Here is a 24,157-nt window from a genome sequence, read left to right as displayed (position 1 = left end):
TTCACTATATTTATTCTTCCAATCCAGGAGCATGGAACATTTTTCCATTTCTTTGTGTCTTCCTCAATTTCTTTCATGAGTACTTTATAGTTTTCTGAGTATAGATTCTTAGTCTCTTTGGTTAGGTTTATTCCTAGGTATCTTATAGTTTTGGGTGCAATTGTAAATGGGATGGACTCCTTAATTTCTCTTTCTTCTGTCTTGTTGTTGGTGTAGAGAAATGCAACTGATTTCTGTGCATTGATTTTATATCCTGACACTTTACTGAATTCCTGTACAAGTTCTAGCAGTTTTGGAGTGGAGTCTTTTGGGTTTTCCACATAGAGTATCATATCATCTGCGAAGAGTGATAGTTTGACTTCTTCTTTGCCGATTTGGATGCCTTTAATTTCCTTTTGTTGTCTGATTGCTGAGGCTAGGACTTCTAGTACTATGTTGAATAGCAGTGGTGATAACGGACATCCCTGCCGTGTTCCTGACCTTAGCGGAAAAGCTTTCAGTTTTTCTCCATTGAGAATGATATTTGCCGGTGGTTTTTCATAGATGGCTTTGATAATATTGAGGTATGTGCCGTCTATCCCTACACTTTGAAGAGTTTTGATCAGGAAGGGATGCTGTACTTTGTCAAATGCTTTTTCAGCATCTATGGAGAGTATCATATGGTTCTTGTTCTTTCTTTTATTAATGTGTTGTATCACATTGATTGATTTGCGGATGTTGAACCAGCCTTGCAGCCCTGGAATAAATCCCACTTGGTCGTGGTGAATAATCCTTTTAACGTACTGTTGAATCCTATTGGCTAGTATTTGGCGAGAATTTTTGCATCTGTGTTCATCAAGGATATTGGTCTGTAGTTCTCTTTTTTGTTGGGATCCTTGTCTGGTTTTGGGATCAAGGTGATACTGGCCTCATAAAATGAGTTTGGAAGTTTTCCTTCTATTTCTATTTTTTGGAACAGTTTCAGGAGAATAGGAATTAGTTCTTCTTTAAATGTTTGGTAGAATTCCCCCGGGAAGCCGTCTGGCCCTGGGCTTTTGTTTGTTTGGAGATTTTTGATGACTGTTTCAATCTCCTTACTGGTTATGGGTCTGTTCAGGCTTTCTATTTCTTCCTGGTTCAGTTGTGGTAGTTTATATGTCTCTAGGAATGCATCCATTTCTTCCAGATTGTCAAATTTGTTGGCGTAGAGTTGCTCATAGTATGTTCTTATAATTGTCTGTATTTCTTTGGTGTTCGTTGTGATCTCTCCTCTTTCATTCATGATTTTATTTATTTGGGTCCTCTCTCTTTTCTTTTGATAAGTCTGGCCAGGGGTTTATCAATCTTATTAATTCTTTCAAAGAACCAGCTCCTAGTTTCGTTGATTTGTTCTATTGTTTTTTTGGTTTCTATTTCATTGATTTCTGCTCTGATCTTTATGATTTCTCTTCTCCTGCTGGGTTAGGGTTTCTTTCTTGTTCTTTCTCCAGCTCCTTTAGGTGTAGGGTTAGGTTGTGTACCTGAGACCTTTCTTGTTTCTTGAGAAAGGCTTGTACCGCTATATATTTTCCTCTCAGGACTGCCTTTGTTGTGTCCCACAGATTCTGAACTGTTGTGTTTTCATTATCATTTGTTTCCATAAATTTTTTCAATTCTTCTTTGATTTCCTGGTTGACCCATTCATTCTTTAGAAGGATGCTGTTAGTCTCCATGTATTTGGGTTCTTTCCAAATTTCCTCTTGTTATTGAGTTCTAGCTTTAGAGCATTGTGGTCTGAAAATATGCAGGGAATGATCCCAATCTTTTGATACCGGTTGAGACTTGATTTAGGACCAAGAATGTGATCTATTCTGGAGAATGTTCCATGTGCACTAGAGAAGAATGTGTATTCTGTTGCTTTGGGATGAAATGTTCTGAATATATCTGTGATGTCCATCTGGTCCAGTGTGTCATTTAAGGCCTTGATTTTCTTGTTGATCTTTTGCTTGGATGATCTGTCCATTTCAGTGAGGGGAGTGTTAAAATCCCCTACTATTATTGTATTCTTGTCGATGTGTTTCTTTGATTTTGTTATTAATTGGTTTATATAGTTGGCTGCTCCCACGTTAGGGGCATAGATATTTAAAATTGTTAGATCTTCTTGTTGGACAGTTCCTTTGAGTATGATATAGTGTCCTTCCTCATCTCTTATTATAGTCTTTGGCTTAAAATCTAATTGATCTGATATAAGGATTGCCACTCCTGCTTTCTTCTGATGTCCATTAGCATGGTAAATTCTTTTCCACCCCCTCACTTTAAACCTGGAGGTGTCTTCGGGTGTAAGATGAGTTTCTTGTAGGCAACATATAGATGGTTTTTGTTTTTTTTATCCATTCTGATACCCTGTGTCTTTTGATTGGGGCATTTAGCCCATTAACATTCAGGGTAAGTATTGAGAGATATGAATTTAGTGCCATTGTATTGCCTGTAAGGTGACTGTTATTGTATATTGTCTCTGTTTCTTTCTGATCTACTACTTTGAGGGTCTCTCTTTGCTTAGAGGACCCCTTTCAATATTTCCTGTAGAGCTGGTTTGGTATTTGCAAATTCTTTCAGTTTTTGTTTGTCCTGGAAGCTTTAATCTCTCCGTCTATTTTCAATGATAGCCTAGCTGGATATAGTATTCTTGGCTGCATGTTTTTCTCATTTAGTACTCTGAATATATCATGCCAGCTCTTTCTGGCCTGCCAGGTCTCTGTGGAATAGTCTGCTGCCAATCTAATATTTTTACCATTGTACGTTACAGACTTCTTTTCCCGGGCTGCTTTCAGGATCTTTTCTTTGTCACTAAGACTTGTCAATTTTACTATTAGGTGACGGGGTGTGGACCTATTCTTATTGATTTTGAGGGGGGTTCTCTGAACCTCCTGGATTTTGATGCTTGTTCCCTTTGCCATATTGGGGAAATTCTCTCCAATAATTCTCTCCAATATACCTTCTGCTCCCCTCTCTGTTTCCTCTTCTTCTGGAATCCCAATTATTCTAATGTTGTTTCGTCTTATGGTGTCACTTATCTCTCGAATTCTCCCCTCGTGGTCCAGTAGCTGTTTGTCCCTCTTTTGCTCAGCTTCTTTATTCTCTGTCATTTGGTCTTCTATATCGCTAATTCTTTCTTCTGCCTCATTTATCCTAGCAGTGAGAGCCTCCATTTTTGATTGCACCTCATTAATAGCTTTTTTGATTTCAACTTGGTTAGATTTAGTTCTTTTATTTCTCCAGAAAGGGCTTTTATATCTCCCGAGAGGGTTGCTTTAATATCTTCCATGCCTTTTTCAAGCCCGGCTAGAACCTTGAGAATCATCATTCTGAACTCTATATCTGACATATTACCAATGTCTGTATTGATTAGGTCCCTAGCCTTTGGTATTGCCTCTTGTTCTTTTTTTTGTTGTGAATTTTTCCGCCTTGTCATTTTGTCCAGATAAGAGTTTATGAAGGAGCAAGTAAAATACTAAAAGGGTGGCAACAACCCCAGGAAAATATGCTTTAGACAAATCAGAAGAGATCCTGAATTGTGAGGGGGGAGAAAGGGGATAAAAAGGGTTCAGAAAGAAAGAAAAAAAAAAAAGCTATTGAAAAAAAGAAAGCCGATAAAGAAAAAATATAAAAAGAGGAAAAAATATATATATATTAGATAAACTATTTAAAAAACGTTAAAAAAGAAAACGGTAAAAGTTAAAAAAAATTAGCAGAAGAAGAGAAAAAGAAATAAAAAATTGAAAAGAAAAAAAATTAAATTAATTGCAAGGCTAAAAAATCATGGGGAGAAAGCCATGAGTTTCCGTGCTTTGCTTTCTTCTCCTCTGGAATTCCGCCGCTCTCCTTGGTAGGTGAACTTGGTCCTGGCTGGGTTTCCCGTAGATCTTCCGGGGGAGGGGCCCGTTGTAGTGATTCTCAAGCGTCTTTGCCCCAGGCGGAGTTGCACCGCCCTTTCCCGGGGCCGCGCTGAGTCATCCGCTCGGGTTCGCTTTCGGGAGCTTTTGTTCCCTGAGCGCTTTCCGTAGAGTCCGGAGGACGGGAATAAAGATGGCGGCCTCCCGGTCTCCGGCCCGGAGGAGCCGAGAGCCCGGGGCCCCACTCCTCAGTGCGCCCTCAGAGAACAGCACCGAATGACTCCCGTCACCCTGGCCTCCGGCCATGCTCCGAGCTGACCGAGCCTGCGACCGGTTCAAGGCAACCCTGAGCTGAGAGTCACTCCTCGGCTCTGTCTCTGCAGCCGGCTTCCCCGTTCGAATACCGGTAAGCTCTGCGACACTGAGACACCCCCGATCCTTCTGCGACCCTGCGGGACCTGAGGCCTCGCTTACCCCGCCTGGGCTTCACCCCAGTTAAGCCTCTGGAGCGATGTCCCTCAGCGGAACAGACTTTTAAAAGTCCTGATTTTGCTCCGTTGCTCTGCTGCTCGCCGGGAGCCGGCCCCTCCCCCCGCGGTCTATCTTCCCGTCGCTTTGGATTCACTTCTCCGCCAGTCCTACCTTGCAGAAAGTGGTTGATTTTCTGTTTCTGGAATTGCTGTTCTTCTTCTCTTCAATCTCCCGTTGGATTTGTAGGTGTTTGCAATCTTTAGATAAGCTATTTAGCTGATCTCCCGCTACCCGAAGTAGTCTCAGCCTGCTACTTCTCCGCCATCTTGACTCCTCCCCCTTACTTAGGATTTCTTCAGTGCTTAAGGAAACCTAGAGCAAGTTATTTTACACTTGGTGATGGACTACATTAACTGTGTCACAGAAGTATTATCTCATCCCTTTAGTACAGTATACCAAAAATCCCTAAAACAGGAATTTTTAAAGAATGCATTTTTGTATCCTTCTACAGACTCTAACACATTGCTGATCTCATAGAACTGAACAGCAGTCACTAAGAGTATGGGGTTTGGAATCAAACAGACTTGAGTTTTAACCCTGGCTCTATACTTATTAGCAGTACAAGAAAGTTACGGAATCTCTGCTTCATTTGTACAGAGGAGGTTAATGTGAGGAAAAAATGAGATAATGCATGTAAAGTACTTAGTGCCTACAACATGCAAGTGCACTAGATGGTAGCTGCAATTATCCCGTAACTTAGAATCAATGTGATGTGTTGCCTAAGGCTTTCCCTCTATTACATGATCCACAGATTTGAGCCTCTCTCATTTTTATCATCATCAGAGGTTTTGGGTTTGTTTTTTGTTGTTGTTGGCTTTTTGGTTTTTTTTTTTTTATTTTCAGAGCTGTTTCTCCTACGTAGCAATAAAAGAGGAGCCAAAAAGAATCAGTAGACATAGGAAGGCAGAGCTGAGAATGAGCCAATGGCAGATAGTTCCTAAAGGATCAGGCAGAGAAGGAGCTAATGGGAAACAGGAAGAGTACTGGGCTCCTGCTTCATACACTACTTCCTGGTGTCCAAGAAAGAGGCATCAGAGGCTTATCATCTAATGTTCAGCTCTAACATTTTCAAGATATTTTTACATTATCTCATCAACTGCTACCACAACTAAGAGTCTCACAATTACCTGTTGATGGTGACTGTTGTAACAGGTGGCCCCTTTTTGGGCACTGAAGATTTGACCAAAAAGGACCTTTAGATTCTGTATTTCATTATTTTATTATATAAGTCAAATGCTGTTTACTTAGTTACTGCATATTCTTTTTCTATATTATCCAGGCCCCTTATTTTTCTCTTTCTCCTGTATAATGTAAGCTTGGGTTAGTAAGTTATTAAAGTGGAAAAAGGGGGAAAAAATAAAATTATTATCAAATATGTAACTATTTATGATGCAGAATACCTAACAAGACTTAACGTGTAGCACTTATGGATGTGCCAATAAATTAAAAGATAATTTAAATTCCTGATTGAAGTTTTGTCCTCCTTATGGATAAGTAAAATTTAAGATTGTGAGAATAAACTGAATTATATTTCAAAATGTACAACTTAAAAAACATACTTACTTCCCAAACCTCAACACTCCTGAAACGTAAGTCTGCCAATGAGCACAATAAAACATGAACATCCCAATAAAAGAGCAGAAAAACAACCAGTCAGGATGAGTTCCTAAGCGCACTGCAACTGAAGCTCCAACTGCCATAAATACTGAAAGAAACAAGGTTTAAGAACCATTAAGAATTAAAAATAATTAATGAAATAATTGCCATGTACTATTTAGAAATACAATTTTTAAAAAATGTAATCTTGGCATTATAATAAGGTCCACTAAAAAAACTAATTTTTGAACATACTTTCAAAATACACTATGCAAATTTGCTCCCAAATGCACACTTACCACCAAAACTGACCATTCAAACAGCTCACTCCATTTTTAGTTTTTGAGCCATCAGCAAAAAAAAGAAAGAAAGAAAGAAAAAGAAAAAGAAAACCTTCATTAACTTACCTGTGGAAAGAGAGTCACAACCATGGTCAAAAAGTTCCCCTAAAGGGGAACAAGAATTTGTTCTTCTGGCTTGTTTCCCATCAATAGCATCCAGTGACTGGTAGATAAAGAGTCCCAGTGCACATAAAAGGTATGTCCAGTATGGTGCCTAAAAATAAACATAAATAATAAATATTCTTAAATGACAACAAGCTAGCTTCTCTTTGAAAATAGTTCAACTTAAGCCAATTGACACATTTTCTTGTGTTCTCATCTTACATCACCTCAGAGTGTTATAAAAAACATTCATAACCCTCCTTTTACAGATGAGAACTAAATTGAGAAATCAAATGAACTGTTCTAAGTCATGTGGACAGAGGGACAAAGAAGCCCATACTGTGAGAAACACAAAAATTAAATGAGCAAGGATTAGGACACTTATTTAGTTCCTAATCCACAGCTCGTTCAATATATTACTTACATATGGCACTAGATTTGAAATTATTCAGTAAGATTTTGCTATGAAAAATATCTTAAAGACAAAACCACAGAACTCTGCTTCCATTCACGATGGAGTATTGGGGAACTGGATCTATTCTCCCACCTTATATAACCAGAAAAGCAGTAAAATAAATGAAGTAAGTTTTCGGATACTGCCGGCAGTTAAGCACTGTGATCCCTGACAGAGGAAAACATGAGGTGAGCCCTGTAACTACTCCAGCTTAGGACCTACAGGCAGACCACAGCATAGGAATGGGGAACCTGAACAGAGCCCAGTGATCTTGCTATGATGAAGAGAGGCGTAGCAGAATTCAGAAAGGTCAAGGCAGCTAGAATTTGTAGAGCACAGTACCAGAGAAAAGAGGAACACAAGATCTACAGAAGGGTACCTTTGAGTCTTGGGCTGAGAAGTGACCTGTGCCTGAATGAAATAAAACTATTAACCAAGGCCAGGGAAAGAAACATTGAACAGCACAAGGTCGCATAATTCTTGAAGGCCACATAAAGCTGGGAATTTTTCATGTTCCCACCAGGCACAGCAGAAAGACTTTGTAATACCTAGGACATTGGGTAGAGTTAACAGAAATGTATTGCCTTAGCAGTGGTGAGAAATTAGCCCAAGTTAAAAGCCTCTTGGTAGAGTCCTAACAGACATAAAGTCCAGCCTCAAAAGAATCCAACTGGTCCTATTTAACTCAACTATAGCCAGTACAAAGTACAATATCTTAAAGGGATTAAAAAAAATCTAATACCCAAAGATATAAAATTCATAATGTCTGGTATCTAATCAAAAATTACCAGTCATGCGGGACGCCTGGGTGGCTCAGTTGGTTAAGCCGCTGCCTTTGGCTTAGGTCATGATCCCAGCGTGCTGGGATCGAGTCCCACATCGGGCTCCTTGTTCTGTGGGGAGCCTGCTTCTCCCTCTGCCTCTGCCTGCCACTCTGTCTGCCTGTGCTCGCTCTCTCTCTCTCTCTCTCTCTGACAAATTAATAAATAAAATCTTAAAAAAAAAAAAAATTACCAGTCATGCAAAGAGGCAGGAGAGTATGTTCTACAACTAGAAGTAAAAACAGTCAATACAATCATACCCAGGAAATGACAGAAAAATGGAATTAGATGAGGCCATTAAAAGTTATTATAAATATGCTTCACATGTCCAAGAAGGTGAAAGAAAACACAAAAGACTCAAGTGAAACCCATTAATATTAAAAACAGTATTTGAAATGTAAAATATACTAGATAAAACTGGACAATGCAGAAGAAAAGATCAATGAACTTGGAGACTACTAATGGAAACTATCTAAAACGATGCAAAGAAAGAAAAAAGACTACCAATAATTGATCTGGGTATCACTGACTGGTGGGACAACAGAAGCAGTCTAACATTTTTATTGGCTTCTCGGGGAAGAGAAGAGACAGTTGAACATGAAAAATATAAGAAATAATGGCTGAAAGATTTCCAAATTTGATGAAATTTATAAACTTGCATATCCAAGAAGCTCAAACATCAACCAGAATAAATATTTTTTTAAAACCCACCAAGGCACATCATAATCAGAAGCCAGAGAAAAACAGAAACATTATATACGGAAGAGTAGATACTGACAGAAGAAAGAGTCTGTAAACTTGAAGACAGATGAACAGAAATGATGCAATTTGAACAAGACAGAGAAAAAGAGACTTTAAAATGACCACTCTTGGGGCGCCTGGGTGGCTCAGTGGGTTAAAGCCTCTGCCTTTGGCTCGGGTCATGATCTCAGAGTCCTGGGATCGAGTCCCACTTTGGGCTCTCTGCTCAGCAGGGAGCCTGCTTCCTCCTCTCTCTCTGCCTCTGCCTGCCTCTCTGCCTACTTGTGATCTTTGTCTGTCAAATAAATAAATAAAATCTTTAAAAAAAAAATGACCACTCTTTTCTTCAAGCACTTTGTAAATATACTCTTCTTCCTCAGGGACTTATGTGATGGTACAAACGGTCAACCCAGATTTCTATGTGTTAGAGAGGAAATACAGCAATATTATTAAGAAGTAGGGTTTTTTTTTTTAAGATTTTATTATTTGTCAGAGAGAGAGGGAGAGAGAGCGAGCACAGGCAGACAAAATGGCAGGCAGAGGCAGAGGGAGAAGCAGGCTCCCCGCCAAGCAAGGAGCCCAATGTGGGACTCGATCCCAGGACGCTGGGATCATGACCTGAGCTGAAGGCAGCTGCTCAACCAACTGAGCCACCCAGGCGTCCCAAGAAGTAGGGTTTTGAAGTTAGATCTTGTTTGAGTCCTTGACTCTGTCATTTAATAGCCAAATAACCTTGGGCAAGTCACTCAACCTCTCTAAACCATGGTTACGCACCTGTAGGATATGAATACTCACAGTTCTGTCAGATGAAAAAATTCTAAGATAGCTCTTTACACAGAGCCCGACACATAGTAAGTGCTCAGTAAAGGTTAGCTATTCTCACTAAGTTGTTTTGTATACTTTCAGTGGCAAATATAATTTTCAAAATACCAATCTATGTATGGTTTATGGGGGAATTCTACAAATATCCAATCAACCTGCTATCTTGTTCCTCAATCTTTCTAAGTAAATAGAAGTTTACTCTGAACTAATTTTAATAAAAACTTCATTTTTAAATATTAGATGCCCAGTATTAATGATGACACTACTAATTGCTTAAAAGGGCTTACTGAGTCTCTTCCACTTAAAAGACAAGCAGTATAAGTTAGAAATAATTGAAGAAGGGAAGCAACCTGAGTTATGAATATGCATATTAAAATACCACAGTCAAAGAAACAATAAGCACTGGTGAGGATTTGGGGAAGAAGGAACACTTGTGCACTGTGGGTAGGAATGCGAACTGGTGCAGCCGCGATGGAAAACAGTCTGGAGGTTCCTCAGAAAATTAAAAATAGAACTACCCTAAGGCCCAGTAATCACACTACTGGGTATTTAACCAAAGAATATGAAAACACTAACTTTAAAGTGTATATGCACCCCTATGTTTATTGCAGCATTATTTACAATAGCCAAATTATGGAAGCAGCCCAAGTGTCCTTCGGTAGATGAATGAATAAAGAAGATGTGGCATATACACAGCCATAAGAAGAATGAAAATCTTGCCTTTTGCAACAACATGTACGGAACTAGAGAGTATAATGCTAAGTGAAATAATCTGAGAAAGACAAATACCGTATGATTTCACTCATATGTTGAATTTAAGAAACAAAATAAATGAACAAGGGAGAAAAAAGAGACAACCCCCAAAATGGACTCTTAACTATGGAGAACAAACAGAGGGTTACCAGAGGGGAGGGGGTTGGGGAGATGGGTGAAATAGGAGACAGGGATGAAGGACTACACTTGTGATGAGCACTGAATAAGGTATAGAATTGAATCATTATATCATACACCTGAAACTAATACACGGATGTATGTTAACTATGTTGGAATTAAAATGAAAACTTAGTAAAAAAATTAAAAACTTAAATACTACATTCAATTCTGATTAGCATATTTTTAAAAGCTTATCTGCAAACTATGAAACAATTAGGAGGGGGCTAAAAAAACAGAATTGGTAAACCCTTACAGCAGTACAAAAGTGGAAAAAGCAAAACGAAACAAACCATCTGAGTTTTTCCTAGAATCTTTCTTGAAAGAATACAAAAGTGTTTTGCATAGAACAATCCCGGTGACTCTTTTCAAACTAGTAAATTCTTAACTATTTTTTCCTACTAGGAAAAATTATATTGTTTTAATTTTGATAACCAAAGGAAAGCAAAGTTACATTTCAAATCTATGTAAAATTGGAAATTGAAGTTATTAAAATTTCTAGAAGGACATAAAGTCACTTTTCTGATCTATTTTCCACCAAGTACCTTCCCCTTACATGACAGACTTCTAAAGAACATCATCTACCTGATGATGCACATTTCTCCCTTCTATGCACAGAACCTTCTTATACTGAGACACTGGAGCCAAGGTCCATGTTAAAAGCCTAATTCTGACCTCCGATTTGGTAGACTGGCAGCAGGCAAGTTCAAAGGTCAAAGTGTTAATGGAAATCCATACTGAGATAAATTTGGTCACTCCTGGACACCACAGTTGAAGGTGGACTCTGCCCATCATTTGGAAAAAGGAAAGGAAGACTGGTTCACTAGTTTAAAACTACATCATTGAGCTACTAGAGTTAAGATTTAGAGCTTAAATGGGTAAAGAATGCAGGGGAATTTGAACAAGGAAACAAGAGAGGGGTCTCGGCCTAAATGAAGGTTGAGGCCTGGAAAACGCGAGGTTTACTCATGAATCGGTGACCAGATCCCTGTTGCAGGATCAGAACATCAACAGTAGTCAGACTGGAAAGGCAGTAACATTATCTTAAACAGTACAACAAAGGGCATTTTCCAGCACTGTTTTATTTGATACAGCAATCCACAGAGATAGGGCAGCTATCATGTTCTTTTTATTAAAGTCGAAAGTAAAACTTAGAGAGGGCTGATCACATCCCATCCAGTGGCCAGACTGGGCCTGGGAATCAGACCCGGGTCTTCTGCCCTGCCCTAGGATAAGGGCTCCATCAGACCACAGGCAGCAGAGTCCTGAATTCTTACTTCACGGCCTACTTATTCCTTCAGACCTGCTGAGAAGCACTATCCTGCTCACACAATCCAATTTCAAGTGTAATGAGCCTAAGGAAACGGCTGGGAGCCACGTGATGCTTGCCTCCTTTTAAACCTAGGAAGGCACACTAGTCCCCAGTACCTGGTTCATTCCTTTCCAGTCTTCCCAATGCCACAAAGGTCAAACCTATCTTTCCTTTTCCCTGATGTCATCACCTCCAACTCCACCTGAAGAAAGCTATTAAATAGCCTGCAAATTGTCATCTTCCTTCCTAACCTGTTATCTCTGCAAAACTGACTCCAGGTTGGAGATCCAAAGGCCAGGAACCACAGGACCCTTCCTTCCAGAAGAATTCTCAAAACAGGTTTAATTACAGAAGAGACTCCAGGTTGAAGGAGGATCTACAAAAGCAACCCCAACTCATTTCACCTTTTCATGTCAACTTACTTTCAAAAATTTTCAACATAAGCATGGAACAGTCAGGCCTGGATTACTCATTATAAAGTCACAAACAATTTATCAAAATACTACTATAGGAGGAACCTACTCCAAAAAAGTAGAACTCCTCCAGGTAATATTAGATTCCTAACATTTAAAGTTTTAAATTATATAATTTTCAAAGTATCTACTGTATCTTTTAGGATCAGAATTTAAAGAATATTCCATAGGAAGCTTTTCAGGTCAACCATCAAGACCTACATCAATCTTGTAAATGATGACATGGTATTCAATTATGTGGCTACATTACAATTAAGTGATAACTTCACTAATGATGAATCTTGCATTATTTGATGAAAAATTATAATGCAAGTTTATTCTAGAAAACAAAATTATTACTAAGAATCAATCATAATCCCCAGTCATTTAAAAAAAAACACTAATAAATTTAAATTGCTTTTCAGTTACACCACTAACAAAGAGCTGTATAAAAATAAGTCTTGGGGAAATTTTACTTTTTCAGGTACCTGAATTATAGGTTGCTATTATTCATTTTATAATTAGAGAAACCAGAGTTCTGAACCAGACCATATGGCAGTTGTTCTCATTACAAATAACTGTGTCAGAGAGAACACTCACATATAAACCAATTACTTATCTTCTTTTTTATAAGTGGGTCTGAATGAGCACACATACATCAGGAAAAGGAAGAAAAGATTTAGAAAGTGATCAGTAAGCACATCTCTGCTCACTGGACAAACTTCATTTACAAGCCTGGATCTTAAAATACTCGATTTTCTGGAACACATACTTAGGTCTCCTATAAATGAAAATGTTAGACTAGATAGTCTCCAAGGACCCATCTTTCATATTAGAATATAATTCTCTCATGGGTATGAGGCATGTTGTCTGTTTTTAAAATCTGCTGTACATACCACAGAAGCTAAATTACTAGATGATCTAATTGTTTCTTATCAGGTAAAATGGTTTCCAAAGGGAAAAATTTATGCCCTCGGTTGTTCCTGCAGAGTGGTTAGAAGTGTGCAATCTGGGATGCCTGGCTGGCTCAGTTGAGCCTTCAGCTCAGGATCTAGTCCTGCACTCTGGGCTCCCTACTCCACAGGGAGTCTGCTTCTCCCTCTGCCTGTCTCTCTCATGAATAAATAAAATCTGGGAAAAAAAAAAAAAGTGCACAGTCTGGACTCTACCTGCACCCAGATCCTTGCTTTCATCACTAGCTAAGTATGGATGACTTAACCTCCCAGTGCCTCAGTCTCCCTTTATCAAACATACACATAATCACTGCTCCTGTCTCACTGTGAAAATCAAAGTATTACATGGAAAGTGTTGAGAAAAGTGCGTGGCATATGGAAGGAGCTCATTAAGTTTGTTGTTATTATTGTTATTACTGATATAAGACAAGTTTAGGTGATTCGTGGGTCAACTTTTAATTTTAATAATTATGTCTTTATTTTAATATGTTTTGGAAATATTCTAACAAATTTTTAAAAGAGCTAGCATAAAAAAAGCTAGCATAGTTATCACATCTATGATTTTATAGGTATTAAGGCTGAGAATGAGTCCATATCTTTAAAAAGGAAGAGATTTAAAGTTGATGTAAAGAAAAATAGTAAATAAAAAATAGTATATATAAGTTATACACAAAAGTAGAAATCTTCCCAAATTAAAGTATAGGAAATACTGGAACTATATAATGCCTATTTATATAAAATTTTTATACTTAAAAAAAAATTATCTCTTTGTTTTAAGTGGCCTTGGGTATGAGTTGATACACATGCAAAAAGTATTATATAACCAGTAACAGTTGGGTCAGCTGCTAACAGGGAGACTTAATTATCCAAACAGCAATCGACTTCTCTCTCCATAAAAACAGAAAGTGCATTTATAAGAGGTAGGAAGAAAGAAAATTAGAAGACGGATCATGCCTATGTGAAAAAATGTAATGTTATGTGGTTTAAAAAGTGGATTTTCAAAAGAAAATTCATGGCATTTCTAACAGACCACGAATCTGATACTGGTCTAGCCCTGTGGTATGATTAAGAGGTTGTTGACTCCACGCCTGTCGCTGATGGGGCACTTCCGGTTTACAGAGGGAGGGGCCCCACCAGAGGCCTGAAAGGCTCCAAGAGAAGCGGGTGATCATTCTCAGTCTCCAATCAGGAAAGGGCCTGGGGATATACTGGTTTCAACTCAGACCTTCAGGCTTCAGGTCTGGTTACCCGCCAGCTTTTGAGAAGAGCATACCCATTTTCAGGAAATGAAGCAGGTTACAAGCAGGCATTTTATAGAAATGCAATACGACCAGCAATTCAGGCCCAGCGGGGCTCTCTCCTTACTTTAGAAATCTGTACTCTGAAAGGTAGCTTGCTTTCTTTTCATATTTTCGGGAATAGTCCTTTTTCCCCCTCTTTTTTTAAACCTTTAGTACCTACTAGAGTTCTTTTTTTTTTTTTTTTTAATTTTATTTATTTATTTGACAGAGATCACAAGTAGGCAGAGAGGCAGGCAGAGAGAGAGGAGGAAGCAGGCTCCCCACGGAGCAGAGAGCCAGATGCGGGGTGATCCCAGGACCCTGGGATCATGACCCGAGCCGTAGGCAGAGGCTTTAACCCACTGAGCCACCCAGGCGCCCCCTTACTAGAGTTCTTATTGAAAACGCCAGTCTCTCACTGTGCGCAGGGAAACAGGAAGGCAGAGGGGTATGAAGAGAATCCCTGGGCCAGATGGATCATTGACAGCAACTGTACTGGGTGCTTTCACAGCTGTTCTCTTTAATGTTGCAAAACCCAAGTGGTCAGAGCCTAGGCCCAGGTCAAAAGTCCAAGGAGGAATAGCTTATATAATAAACTATAGGAAAACCATAGGAATCAAAGAGTCAAGTCCCAAAGCAATTACCTGCAGAAGCTCCCTCCAACCAAGGCTGGGAATATGGTGAGGCCAGTGAGCCACCAGGGGTTCGTACAGAAATTGAGGCTGTATTTACCCTCAGGATCAGGGTCCTTCCGGTGCCTCCTTAAGTCCCGAGGCCTAAGTGACTGCTTGCCTCATTTTAGTTCCCTTCCCTGCCCCGCTTTCTCAAATTTCCACCTCAGGAAAGGAGTTGGAGTTTATATTTTGTTTTATTAAGACTAGACCACTCCCTAACAAGAGTCCTGCCTTAATAAAAGATGTCTGATAAGTTACTGATCTGGTTAAAAGAAAATAAAGATGGAGACAGGTAATAAAAAAGGAAATACAGGGGCGCCTGAGTGGCCTGGTGGGTTGAAGCCTCTGCCTTCCGCTCAGGTCATGATCCCAGGGTCCTGGGATCAACAACAACAACAAAAAAACCACCATTGTAGAAAAAAAGAAGAAGAAAAAGGAACAGCCACTGTAGAACTTAATATAAATTATTTAATTTTTTTCTATTAGGTTCCCTTCATCCCCATTTATGTCCTAGAAGTTAAAACAGTAGTTTAAAAAAAATAGATCAAGTGTTATTATTAATATAGATATTTGGTCAGCATTGCATACATGTCATCCTATATGGGTACAGAAGCCTAAACATCTAAATCCAAAAACCTTACGTATTTTTCCTCTTTCTGGAAGCAATCTGTCAAGTTTGAAAAGCACTAAGAGTTCTTAAGTCTAAGAATCAGAAAACACTTTATAATCCAGGTTAAAAATCACTTAACCCTCCAGACCTCAATTTCCTCCTAATAAAAACATATATACTACTATTACTTCAGGATGGATGGATAGAAGAAATACTAAAATGGTAGAAAGGCCATTCTAGGAAGGGAAAAAACTTGCCAGCCTCCTTGGGTAGATATAATACACAAAGGCAACAATGGATGTGAAAGCACTTTATGTACCTGATTAAATCTTATATAATATACAAGGAATTTTTCCTGCATACAACATAGACAAAGGCAGAAACTCTGGACCAGAAGGTGGTGATGCGTTGAAAATATATACATGGGCTTTGGGGTCAGATGGACTTAGATCTGAATCCTGTCATCAGGTCCCGTCATTTACTAGCTCTGTGACCTGAAAGCAAAGCATCTTGAACTATCATTACTTCTTTCCTGCGATTACTGGGATTTTATCAAACCTGCAATATGAATCCTGTAATGAATGGCTTGTCCCCTCACAGCTGCAGCCACTTAGAAGCAAGTGCAGGAGGATCTACTATCATACATTTCAGAAACTCTTCTCAGTTTCATCTTATTATTTTAACTCTTTGGGGGCCACTTTGATTTTTTCCACTTTTTTTTTGTGTCTGAGATTCCTAACTCCTCCTTTTTTTTTTTTTAAATGAGGCTGAGCCTAAAAATTAATCATAACTTTACCTCTTCCATCAGGCCCCAGTTAATACTCCTACACAGCATCTCCTGGACTTGTTCGTATGCCCTGGTTTTTCTAAGTGCTCAACAAATGGTTCTGAGGGGCGCCTGAGTGGCTCAGTGGGTTAAGCCTCTGCCTGCGGCTCAGGTCATGATCTCAGGGTCCTGGGATCGAGCCCCGCATCGGGCTCTCTGCTCAGCAAGGAGCCTGATTCCTCCTCTCTTTCTGCCTGCCTGCTTGTGATCTCTCTCTGTCAAATAAATAAATAAAAATCTTAAAAAAAAAAAAAACAAATGGTTCAAAATAATATCGACACATTCACATGGCAAGTATCAGAAGCGCCCATATGCTGTTAGCCAAATTCAGGCCCAATAAAAACTAAATTTTTTTATACACTGTCAGGACATTTTTATTAAAACTGGTATTTTTAATGTGTTGAGTGATATTTTAAATTTGTTGGGCAAATTGCCACTTTCTACATTTATCTTCAGGTAATATGGTATTTGATACTCGCTGCATCCTTGTGAAATTGGTTTTGCAGGCATGATTTTCTATTTCACACATGGGAAAACTGACCAGCAGGTCTTTCCATGGTGTGATGCAGCCCCATGGGAACCCAAGCCTTCCACTTCTAAACCCAGAGCTCCTCCATTCTAGCACAACCACCTCTAGGCCTTGAGGAAATTCTGCAAACGGGCTGCAAAAAAAAACAAAAACAAAAGAAACTTACTTTTTGCAAACAAGATGAAAATGAATAACAGTGCAAAATCTGCCAAGAACTCATATGTAATAAACATAAGCATCGACTGGCAAGATAGATTTTAAAACGTAGGCTCCATTAAATATTTTTTAAAATGGACGCCTAGCATGGAAGGCCTAAAATATTTCCATTGTATTCCCGCTATCCAACCTTAATTTGAATTAGTTCCTCACAGAACCTATACTCAAATATGATTATAAAAGGGATTTCACTATTTGGAGAGCAAAGAAAGCAGTGTCACAGAATGTGCAATGAGTTATTTATCCCATGTACTCCACATTAAAGCTAAAAATGCTGTGAACCTCCTCTGCCTCCTATCCTGTCCCCACTGAGCCCACGGGGTGCGGTGCTTCTGAGTAACAGTTGTCCGAAGCTGACGTTATTTACTCTCATTTCCGACACAGGTCAAATACGCACAGCTAAAATCCGTCGGTATTCGGGATCCCTAGGTCGCGATAGTAAGGATTATCTCCTCGCTAATACCTTAGTTTGTTTTGCATGTCAATGAAGCAAAGAGGAAGTTATCTCTTGGAAGTAACTTATCTTTGATCAGTGCTACCAGTAATTTCAGATCACTAGCACAACCTTCAGAAACGATTATAAGTGTCCAAAGGGTAACTCGGGCTTGGCCAACCCGACCGCAGGCCGCGGTGCCCGGCGGGCCGGAGATGGGGGCGTTCAGTTCCCCCCAGTGTGCAAAGTAACCGACGGCTTATCCATCCCACAGCTCCGCGCCAGACCGGGGTGGAGGCCGGGCAGACAGGACCCCGGCTCTCAGTGGCCCGGGGAGGCTGGAGTGGACCCGGGCTGAGGCAGTGACCTTGACAACCCCTCTGCCGCCCGGGGAGGCTCCGGGTAGACGCAGACCTGAGGTAGCGGCGCGACAGCCTCCAGGCGGCCCGGGGGAGTCTCGGGGCGGACGCGGCGCGGGGCAGTGGCTGTGTCTGACCCCCACCCCGCCCCGGGAGAGTCATCCGCGCGGGGTCTCCCCGCTCCCCGGGCGCCTCCAGCGGCCGGACAGCTGCGCACTGGGGCGGGGCTGGGATTGGGAACGCGGGGTTCCCGGGACACAGTTGGGGGTCCCTCCTCCGCGGCCGAGGCTCCCGGCGCGGGCCGCGAGCGGAAGGCGGGCCCTACCTCCTCGGTGGCCGTGGGGCAGTAGGAGATGAGCAGGAAGGTGGTTAGCAGGTTGATGGCCAGGCCCAGGAGGGTGATGGAGTTGGGGGCCATCCACAGCGGGATCCACTGGAGCAGCCAGGTCCAGTAGATCTGCAGCGGCGGCTCCAGCAGCGAGACGCCCGCCGCGCTGTAGCGGTGCTCCTCCAGCCGCCGCAGCTGCGCCGCGCTCAGCGGCTCGGCCAGCGCCTTCAGCCAGCGCGGCGCGGGCCTGCCCCCGGCGCCCGCCGCCATGGCCGCCTGCGGGCCCCGCCGCTGCGAGGGAGCGGGGACCGTGCCGGGCGCCAGGGCGGGGGGAAGGTGGAGGGAGGGGCCCGTGGGCCCCGGCCTGCGCTGACCGGGTGGAACTAGACGGTCGGGCCGGCTCGGTCGAGGTCAGGCCGGGCTGCCCCAGGTCCCGGGGCCCCTGCCCCCAGAGCGGCCCGGCCGCGGGTGCGACCGCCGGGGGTGGGCGGGGCCTCCGAGGAGGGGAATTTAGGGGAGGGGTTGGGGAGAGTATGGCGAGGTGTCTGGGAGGTTTGGGCCGGTACTCGCAAGCCACCAGGTTACCACTAGGGTCCTGCAGACAGTAACTTTCTGGCGGACGTGCCAGGGACCTGACTTCCCCGAGGGACTGGCTGATGCACCTGCCTCCAAAGGTTCCATTCTTCTCCAGGGACGTCTGGCCGCGCTCCCGTGATTAAAGGATCCTCCCAGGCTGGGCAGTTAGAGGCTGCTTCCTCCAACGTGTGGTCTTGTGCACAGCTCTGTTCTCCTAGTGTGGGTATCTCTGGCCTTTGGCTAACCACTGCAGGATGACGCTGCCTGTGGAGTCTGGGAGGAGGGGGAGGGGGTTTTGTGAGAACATGATTTTTGCACGTCTTGGGTCACTGGCCTAATGACCCCATCTGTCTGCCCCAAAAGAGGTCCTGCTTGATAAACACACAACAAAAACAATTCTCCTTCCTACCCTGAGGACAGGGTCCCTGCCATTAATTAGCTCGAAAGAACACTCCCTGGGGGGTTCAAGGTTCAGGGTTCAAAGACCAAGGTGTTGAAAAGAAAAACCAGGACTTTGAAACATTTGCTGAAAAGGGGACTGAATGGCTGAAACCCATGAATGGCTGAATGGCTGAAACCCAAATGCCCCCCCCCCCCCCCCCCCCCCCCCCCCCCGAGCATCCAATACCAGTAACTGGATATTTTTACACGCAGCTTTCTCTGGGAATAGAGGACATGGATCCAGGCAATGTGCTCCCACTGCAGAGGACTAAGCACACTTGCCACACAATGGTAGTTCAGCAGCCCCTTACCTCACAATGCACCCATTTAGGCAGGGGACATCTTGTCATAAACATATTTCACAGCCTGAGATAAGACTTCCACTTGCCTTTTTTTCACTTCCTGGTCCTGATCTTTATACAGCTTTCTAAGGCATAGAACAAGCTCAGAAACTGCTTTGGAGATAGTGTGTTAGGCAACGTCTCTCAGCAGATGCAGTTTGTCCCACAGGATTCATTACAACACTCTGAGAGGAGTCAGCAAACTACTGCCCAGCCCACCGCCTGTTTTAGTATAGCCTATGAGCTAAGTGGCTGAAAAATGGCTGAAAAAAATCAAAAGAATTTTTTTTTGATGTGAAATTATATGAAATTCAAACTTCGGTGCCATGGATAAAGCCATGCTTATGCCTCACATATTGTTTACACTACTTTATCACTCCAAAAGCAGAGTTCAGTGGTTGTGTGAGACATTGGCTTGCAAACACTGGAATATTTACAGTCTGGGCCGTCACAGGAAAGAGTTTGGCAATCCCTTCCTTAGAGCAATATGAAGGTTCCTACAGACCTAAACATCCATTGAATATACATCTCCTAATCTTTAACATGGAAAAAAAAGTGCTGAAAATGCAGGAAAGGAATCAGAATGACAGATCCACCTTTCAACTATGCTGGTTTTATGTACAGTAAACTTGGGGACATCGGTTTTTTTTTTAAATTTATCAATGCCATGAATAATCCAAGGAGAAATCCTTTTCCACAATAAATTTAACTACATTACAATTAATTTTAGTGTACATCAAAACATCAAAGGAGAATGAAAGACAAGCACAAGCCAGGAAAAGGCATTTCCCTCAAATAAAATCCACATTGACTAGTACCCAGATTATATAAAGAATTCCTAAAATCAGTGAGAAACAAAACACTCAACTGGGCTTACATTCAGATACCTGTAACAAAAATCCCCCAAATCTGGTGACTTAAACAGAATAAATGTTTATTTTTTTTCTTGCATAAGTCTAGAATTATGGTGGCTTCATGATCACCAGGAACTCAGACTCTTTTGTCTTCAGCTCCAATATCCTGTCTCTGACTTACACCTATAAAGTAGGTCATCTCTTGGTTCTGAATGGCTGCTGGAGCTCCAGCCATCCTATTTGCACTCCAAGTAGCAGCAAAGAGGAAGAGGGTGAAAAAAAAAGTTGGATACCACTCAGCTGAGCCCCAAAGTAAGGTGCTTTTCTAGAATTCCCGAATGACACTTCTACATACATCCCACTGGCCAGAACTTAATCATGTGGCCTACCTGAGTGCAAGTGTTAGCAAGGAGGAATAGATGAGACAACCATTTTGAAAAACAATCTGGCATTATCTGGTAAAGTTGAAGATGCTCATACTCTAACACCACAATTCTGATCCAGGAGTATATCCTAGAGAAATTGTTGCACATGTGTCCTAGGAGACAGGTGTAAGAATATTCACAGCATCTTTGTACAATAATCAACAACTATAAATATCCTAAATGTCCAACAATGCTGAATGGATACCCTGAGGTATTTTCATATAATTTAATATTACACAGAAAGTTTAATATAGCAGTAGAAAATTGATAAACCGTAGCTACACTTATTACACGGATGGATTGCATAAGTATAATGTTGACAGAGGGAAAAAAGGTTATAGAAAAAATGCACACAGTATGATTTCACTCATACGAAGCTTGAAAACATGCATGACTCTGCATTTAGGAGTATGTACATATGTGACCATGTGTGACAAAGCTATGAAGAAAAGGAAATAAATGACACATACAATTCCAGAAATGGGATTGTAGAAGTGCACACAGATTGCTTCCAAAGTATTGATAATTATATTAGGATACAAAAACCACATGACCTAAATATGATGTAAGTGTATTTTTCTCTCACCTAGTGTCAGGCAATTCTGGGCTGCCATGGCAATGCCAAAATGCCAGGGACACAGATTTCTTCCATTTCATTAGTCTGCCATCATTACGATGTTGCCCCTTGCCCTTGTGGTCAAAAATGGCTAACCACAAGTTCTAATCAGTTGGAATGGGAAAAAAGAGAAGGCAATGCTACATTCATTTCCTTACTGGGGCGAGGTCTAAAGTGTACACCTTCTGCTCTCATCCTATTGGCCAGAACCTGGTCACATGACTGTGCATAGCGGCAAAAAAGGCTGGAAATGTAGTTTTTAGCTGGGCAACCATTTGCCCCGCTAAATGATTTCTATTACTACTGTAAAGTGGGAAAATGGATATTGGAGGGTCCTCTTGCTATCTCCGCCACAATATTTAAACTAGGTAGTAAGAATATGGTTTTCATTTTATTATTTATGCTATATATGTATAACCATTTTCTTTTGCAAATAGGGAATATTTTATTATTTATTTATTTTAAGATTTTATTTATTTATTTATTTATTTATTTATTTATTAGAGAGAGAGCGCGCACACAGACTGGGGCAGCAGCAATGGGAGAGGGAGAAGCAGGCCCTCTGCAGAGCAGGGAGCCTGTTGGGGGGGCTCTATCTCAGGACTCTGGGATCATGAACTGAGCTGAAGGTAGATACTTAACTGACTGAGCCACCCACGCACCCCTGGAATATTTTATAATTAAAAAGTAAAAGTAATAAAAAAATTTAAAAATTAAAAGCATATTTTTTAAATAATTTTTTAAATAAACATATAATGTATTATTAGCCTCAGGGGTACAGGTCTGTGAATCGCCAGGTTTACATACTTCACAGCACTCACCATAGCACATACCCTCCCCAATGTCCATAACCCACCACCCTCTCCCTACCTGCCCCTCACCCTCAGTTTGTTTTGTGACATTAAGAGTCTCTTATGGTTTGTCTCCCTCCCAATCCCATCTTGTTTCATTTATTCTTTTCCTACCCCCAAACCCCCCACGTTGCAGCTCCACTTCCTCATATCAGGGAGATCATATGATAGTTGTCTTTCTACAATTGACTTATTTCACTAAGCATAATACCCTCTAGTTCCATCCACGTTGTCTAAAAGCACATTTTTAAAACTCATGCTCCTAAGCTGATTTCCCCCTGGTTTTTTTGTTTTTTGTTTTTTTGTTTTGTTTTGTTTTTTAACAGATTTTTGGAAATTTCAAATGAATTCAAGACATATCAAGGCCAACCTATCTAGTGTCAAAGAAAAGTAGATTAGCGATTTCCTATTATTTTATCTCTTGCTTTATGGCTCCCTTTGATTATCATGGTTTATTACATAGTGATTGACGTACACAAATTTTCCTTTTCTTGAACTAACATGGTAGCTTACATTGATGAGCTCCAATGAGGCACTGTTCTAAGAATGAAGAGTAATTTCTTTTTTTTTTTTTTTAAAGATTTCATTTATTTATTTGACAGACAGAGATCACAAGCAGACAGAGAGGCAGGCAGAGAGAGAGAGAGGGAAGCAGGCTCCCCGCTGAGCAGAGAGCCCAACGCGGAACTCGATCCCAGGACCCTGAGATCATGACCCGAGCCGAAGGCAGCGGCCTAACCCACTGAGCCACCCAGGTGCCCCTCTAAGAATGAAGAGTAATTTCATCTAATATTCACAAAAATCCTGTGAGGTAGATATAATTATTTCCTCATTTTGCAGATTTTTTCACTGGAGCCCAGTGAGGTTCAATAACTTGCTAGGACTGCACAACTAGAAAAGTGATGAAGTTGGGACTCAAGACCACATAGCTGATTCCAGACCCTATACTCCTAACCATTGCTAAATGTCACCTAATAAATTATGTATATTAAATATTGGACTTACTGTCAGAGAAAGACAAATACCATATGATTTCACATATATGTGGAATCTAAGAAACAAAACAGATGAATGAACAAAAAGAGAGAGGGAAGGGAAAACAAAAAAAGAGAGAGGGAAGCAAACTGTAAGAGACCATTAACTATAGAGAACAAACTGAGGGTTACTGGAGGGGAAGTGGGTGGGGGATGGGCTAAATGGGTGATGGACATTAAGAAAGGCCCTTGTGTTGAGCCCTGGGTGTTGTTTGTAAGGGATAAATCACTAAATTCTACTCTTGAAACCAATAAATAAGTAAGTGTATACAAAAAATTAAAAAAACAAATAAATATTGGATTTAGATAGGAATTTTTGTCAATATCGAACAGTCCAGTTTCTGTAGATTTTGCACCATTCTAAATATTATGTAAAAAATTGTTTTACCTAAATACTAAAGCTGATGATGAATTCCCCTGTTCAGATGCCTTTGGTAAAATCCAACCTCCCTTGCTTGGTATTTGAAGGCTGAATCTATTTTTCCAGTTTTACCTCCCAAATGTCTCTTCTTCCCTCAATCCCCTCTCTGCATCCCATGCTCCAGCTCCCATTAGCTGTTCCCAAACACACCCAGTGCTTTCTCATGCCCTGATTTGCTCCCTGGGCTAGGGAAGTAGCCTCCATCTCTCATTACCTCTAAAGCATTGCTCATTTGTCCAGGCTCGGCTTAAATTCCACACTCTCTGAGATGACCTTTCACATTCTTCCAGTTTGACCTCTCCTGCTTCCACATAACCAGAGACTTTGTACCTGTATTCCAATCTGTCTTTGGTCACTCACTTATGTACCAATCTGCCTCTTACCCAGCTTATAGAGTACCAAGACCACAGCCCTGCACTAAGTGCGTTCCTCAATGC

General features: G+C 41.1%; 1 protein-coding gene across 4 annotated transcripts in view; it reads right to left on the bottom strand.

The window, feature by feature from the left end:
- CHPT1 (choline phosphotransferase 1) overlaps positions 1-18,577 on the bottom strand; it is a 36,877-nt gene extending 18,300 nt beyond the window's left edge. For all 4 annotated transcript variants that reach the window (XR_007129423.1, XR_007129424.1, XM_047741288.1 and 1 more), the window contains exons 1-3: positions 18,159-18,577; positions 6,386-6,533; positions 5,946-6,087 (exon numbers count right to left, since the gene is read on the bottom strand). Coding sequence is in view for 2 of the 4 variants with exons in the window: in XM_047741288.1 (XP_047597244.1) it covers positions 5,946-6,087; positions 6,386-6,533; positions 18,159-18,431 (563 nt within the window). In the remaining 2 variants the exon portion in view is untranslated. The remainder of the gene's footprint in view (positions 1-5,945; positions 6,088-6,385; positions 6,534-18,158) is intronic.
- Positions 18,578-24,157: the final 5,580 nt, after the last annotated feature.

This window comes from Lutra lutra, chromosome 8 (genome assembly GCF_902655055.1).
Source record: "Lutra lutra chromosome 8, mLutLut1.2, whole genome shotgun sequence".
Lineage (NCBI taxonomy): Eukaryota > Metazoa > Chordata > Mammalia > Carnivora > Mustelidae > Lutra > Lutra lutra.
The sequence above is the reverse complement of the archived record's forward strand: the minus strand, read 5'-3'. Positions and strand labels throughout refer to the sequence as shown.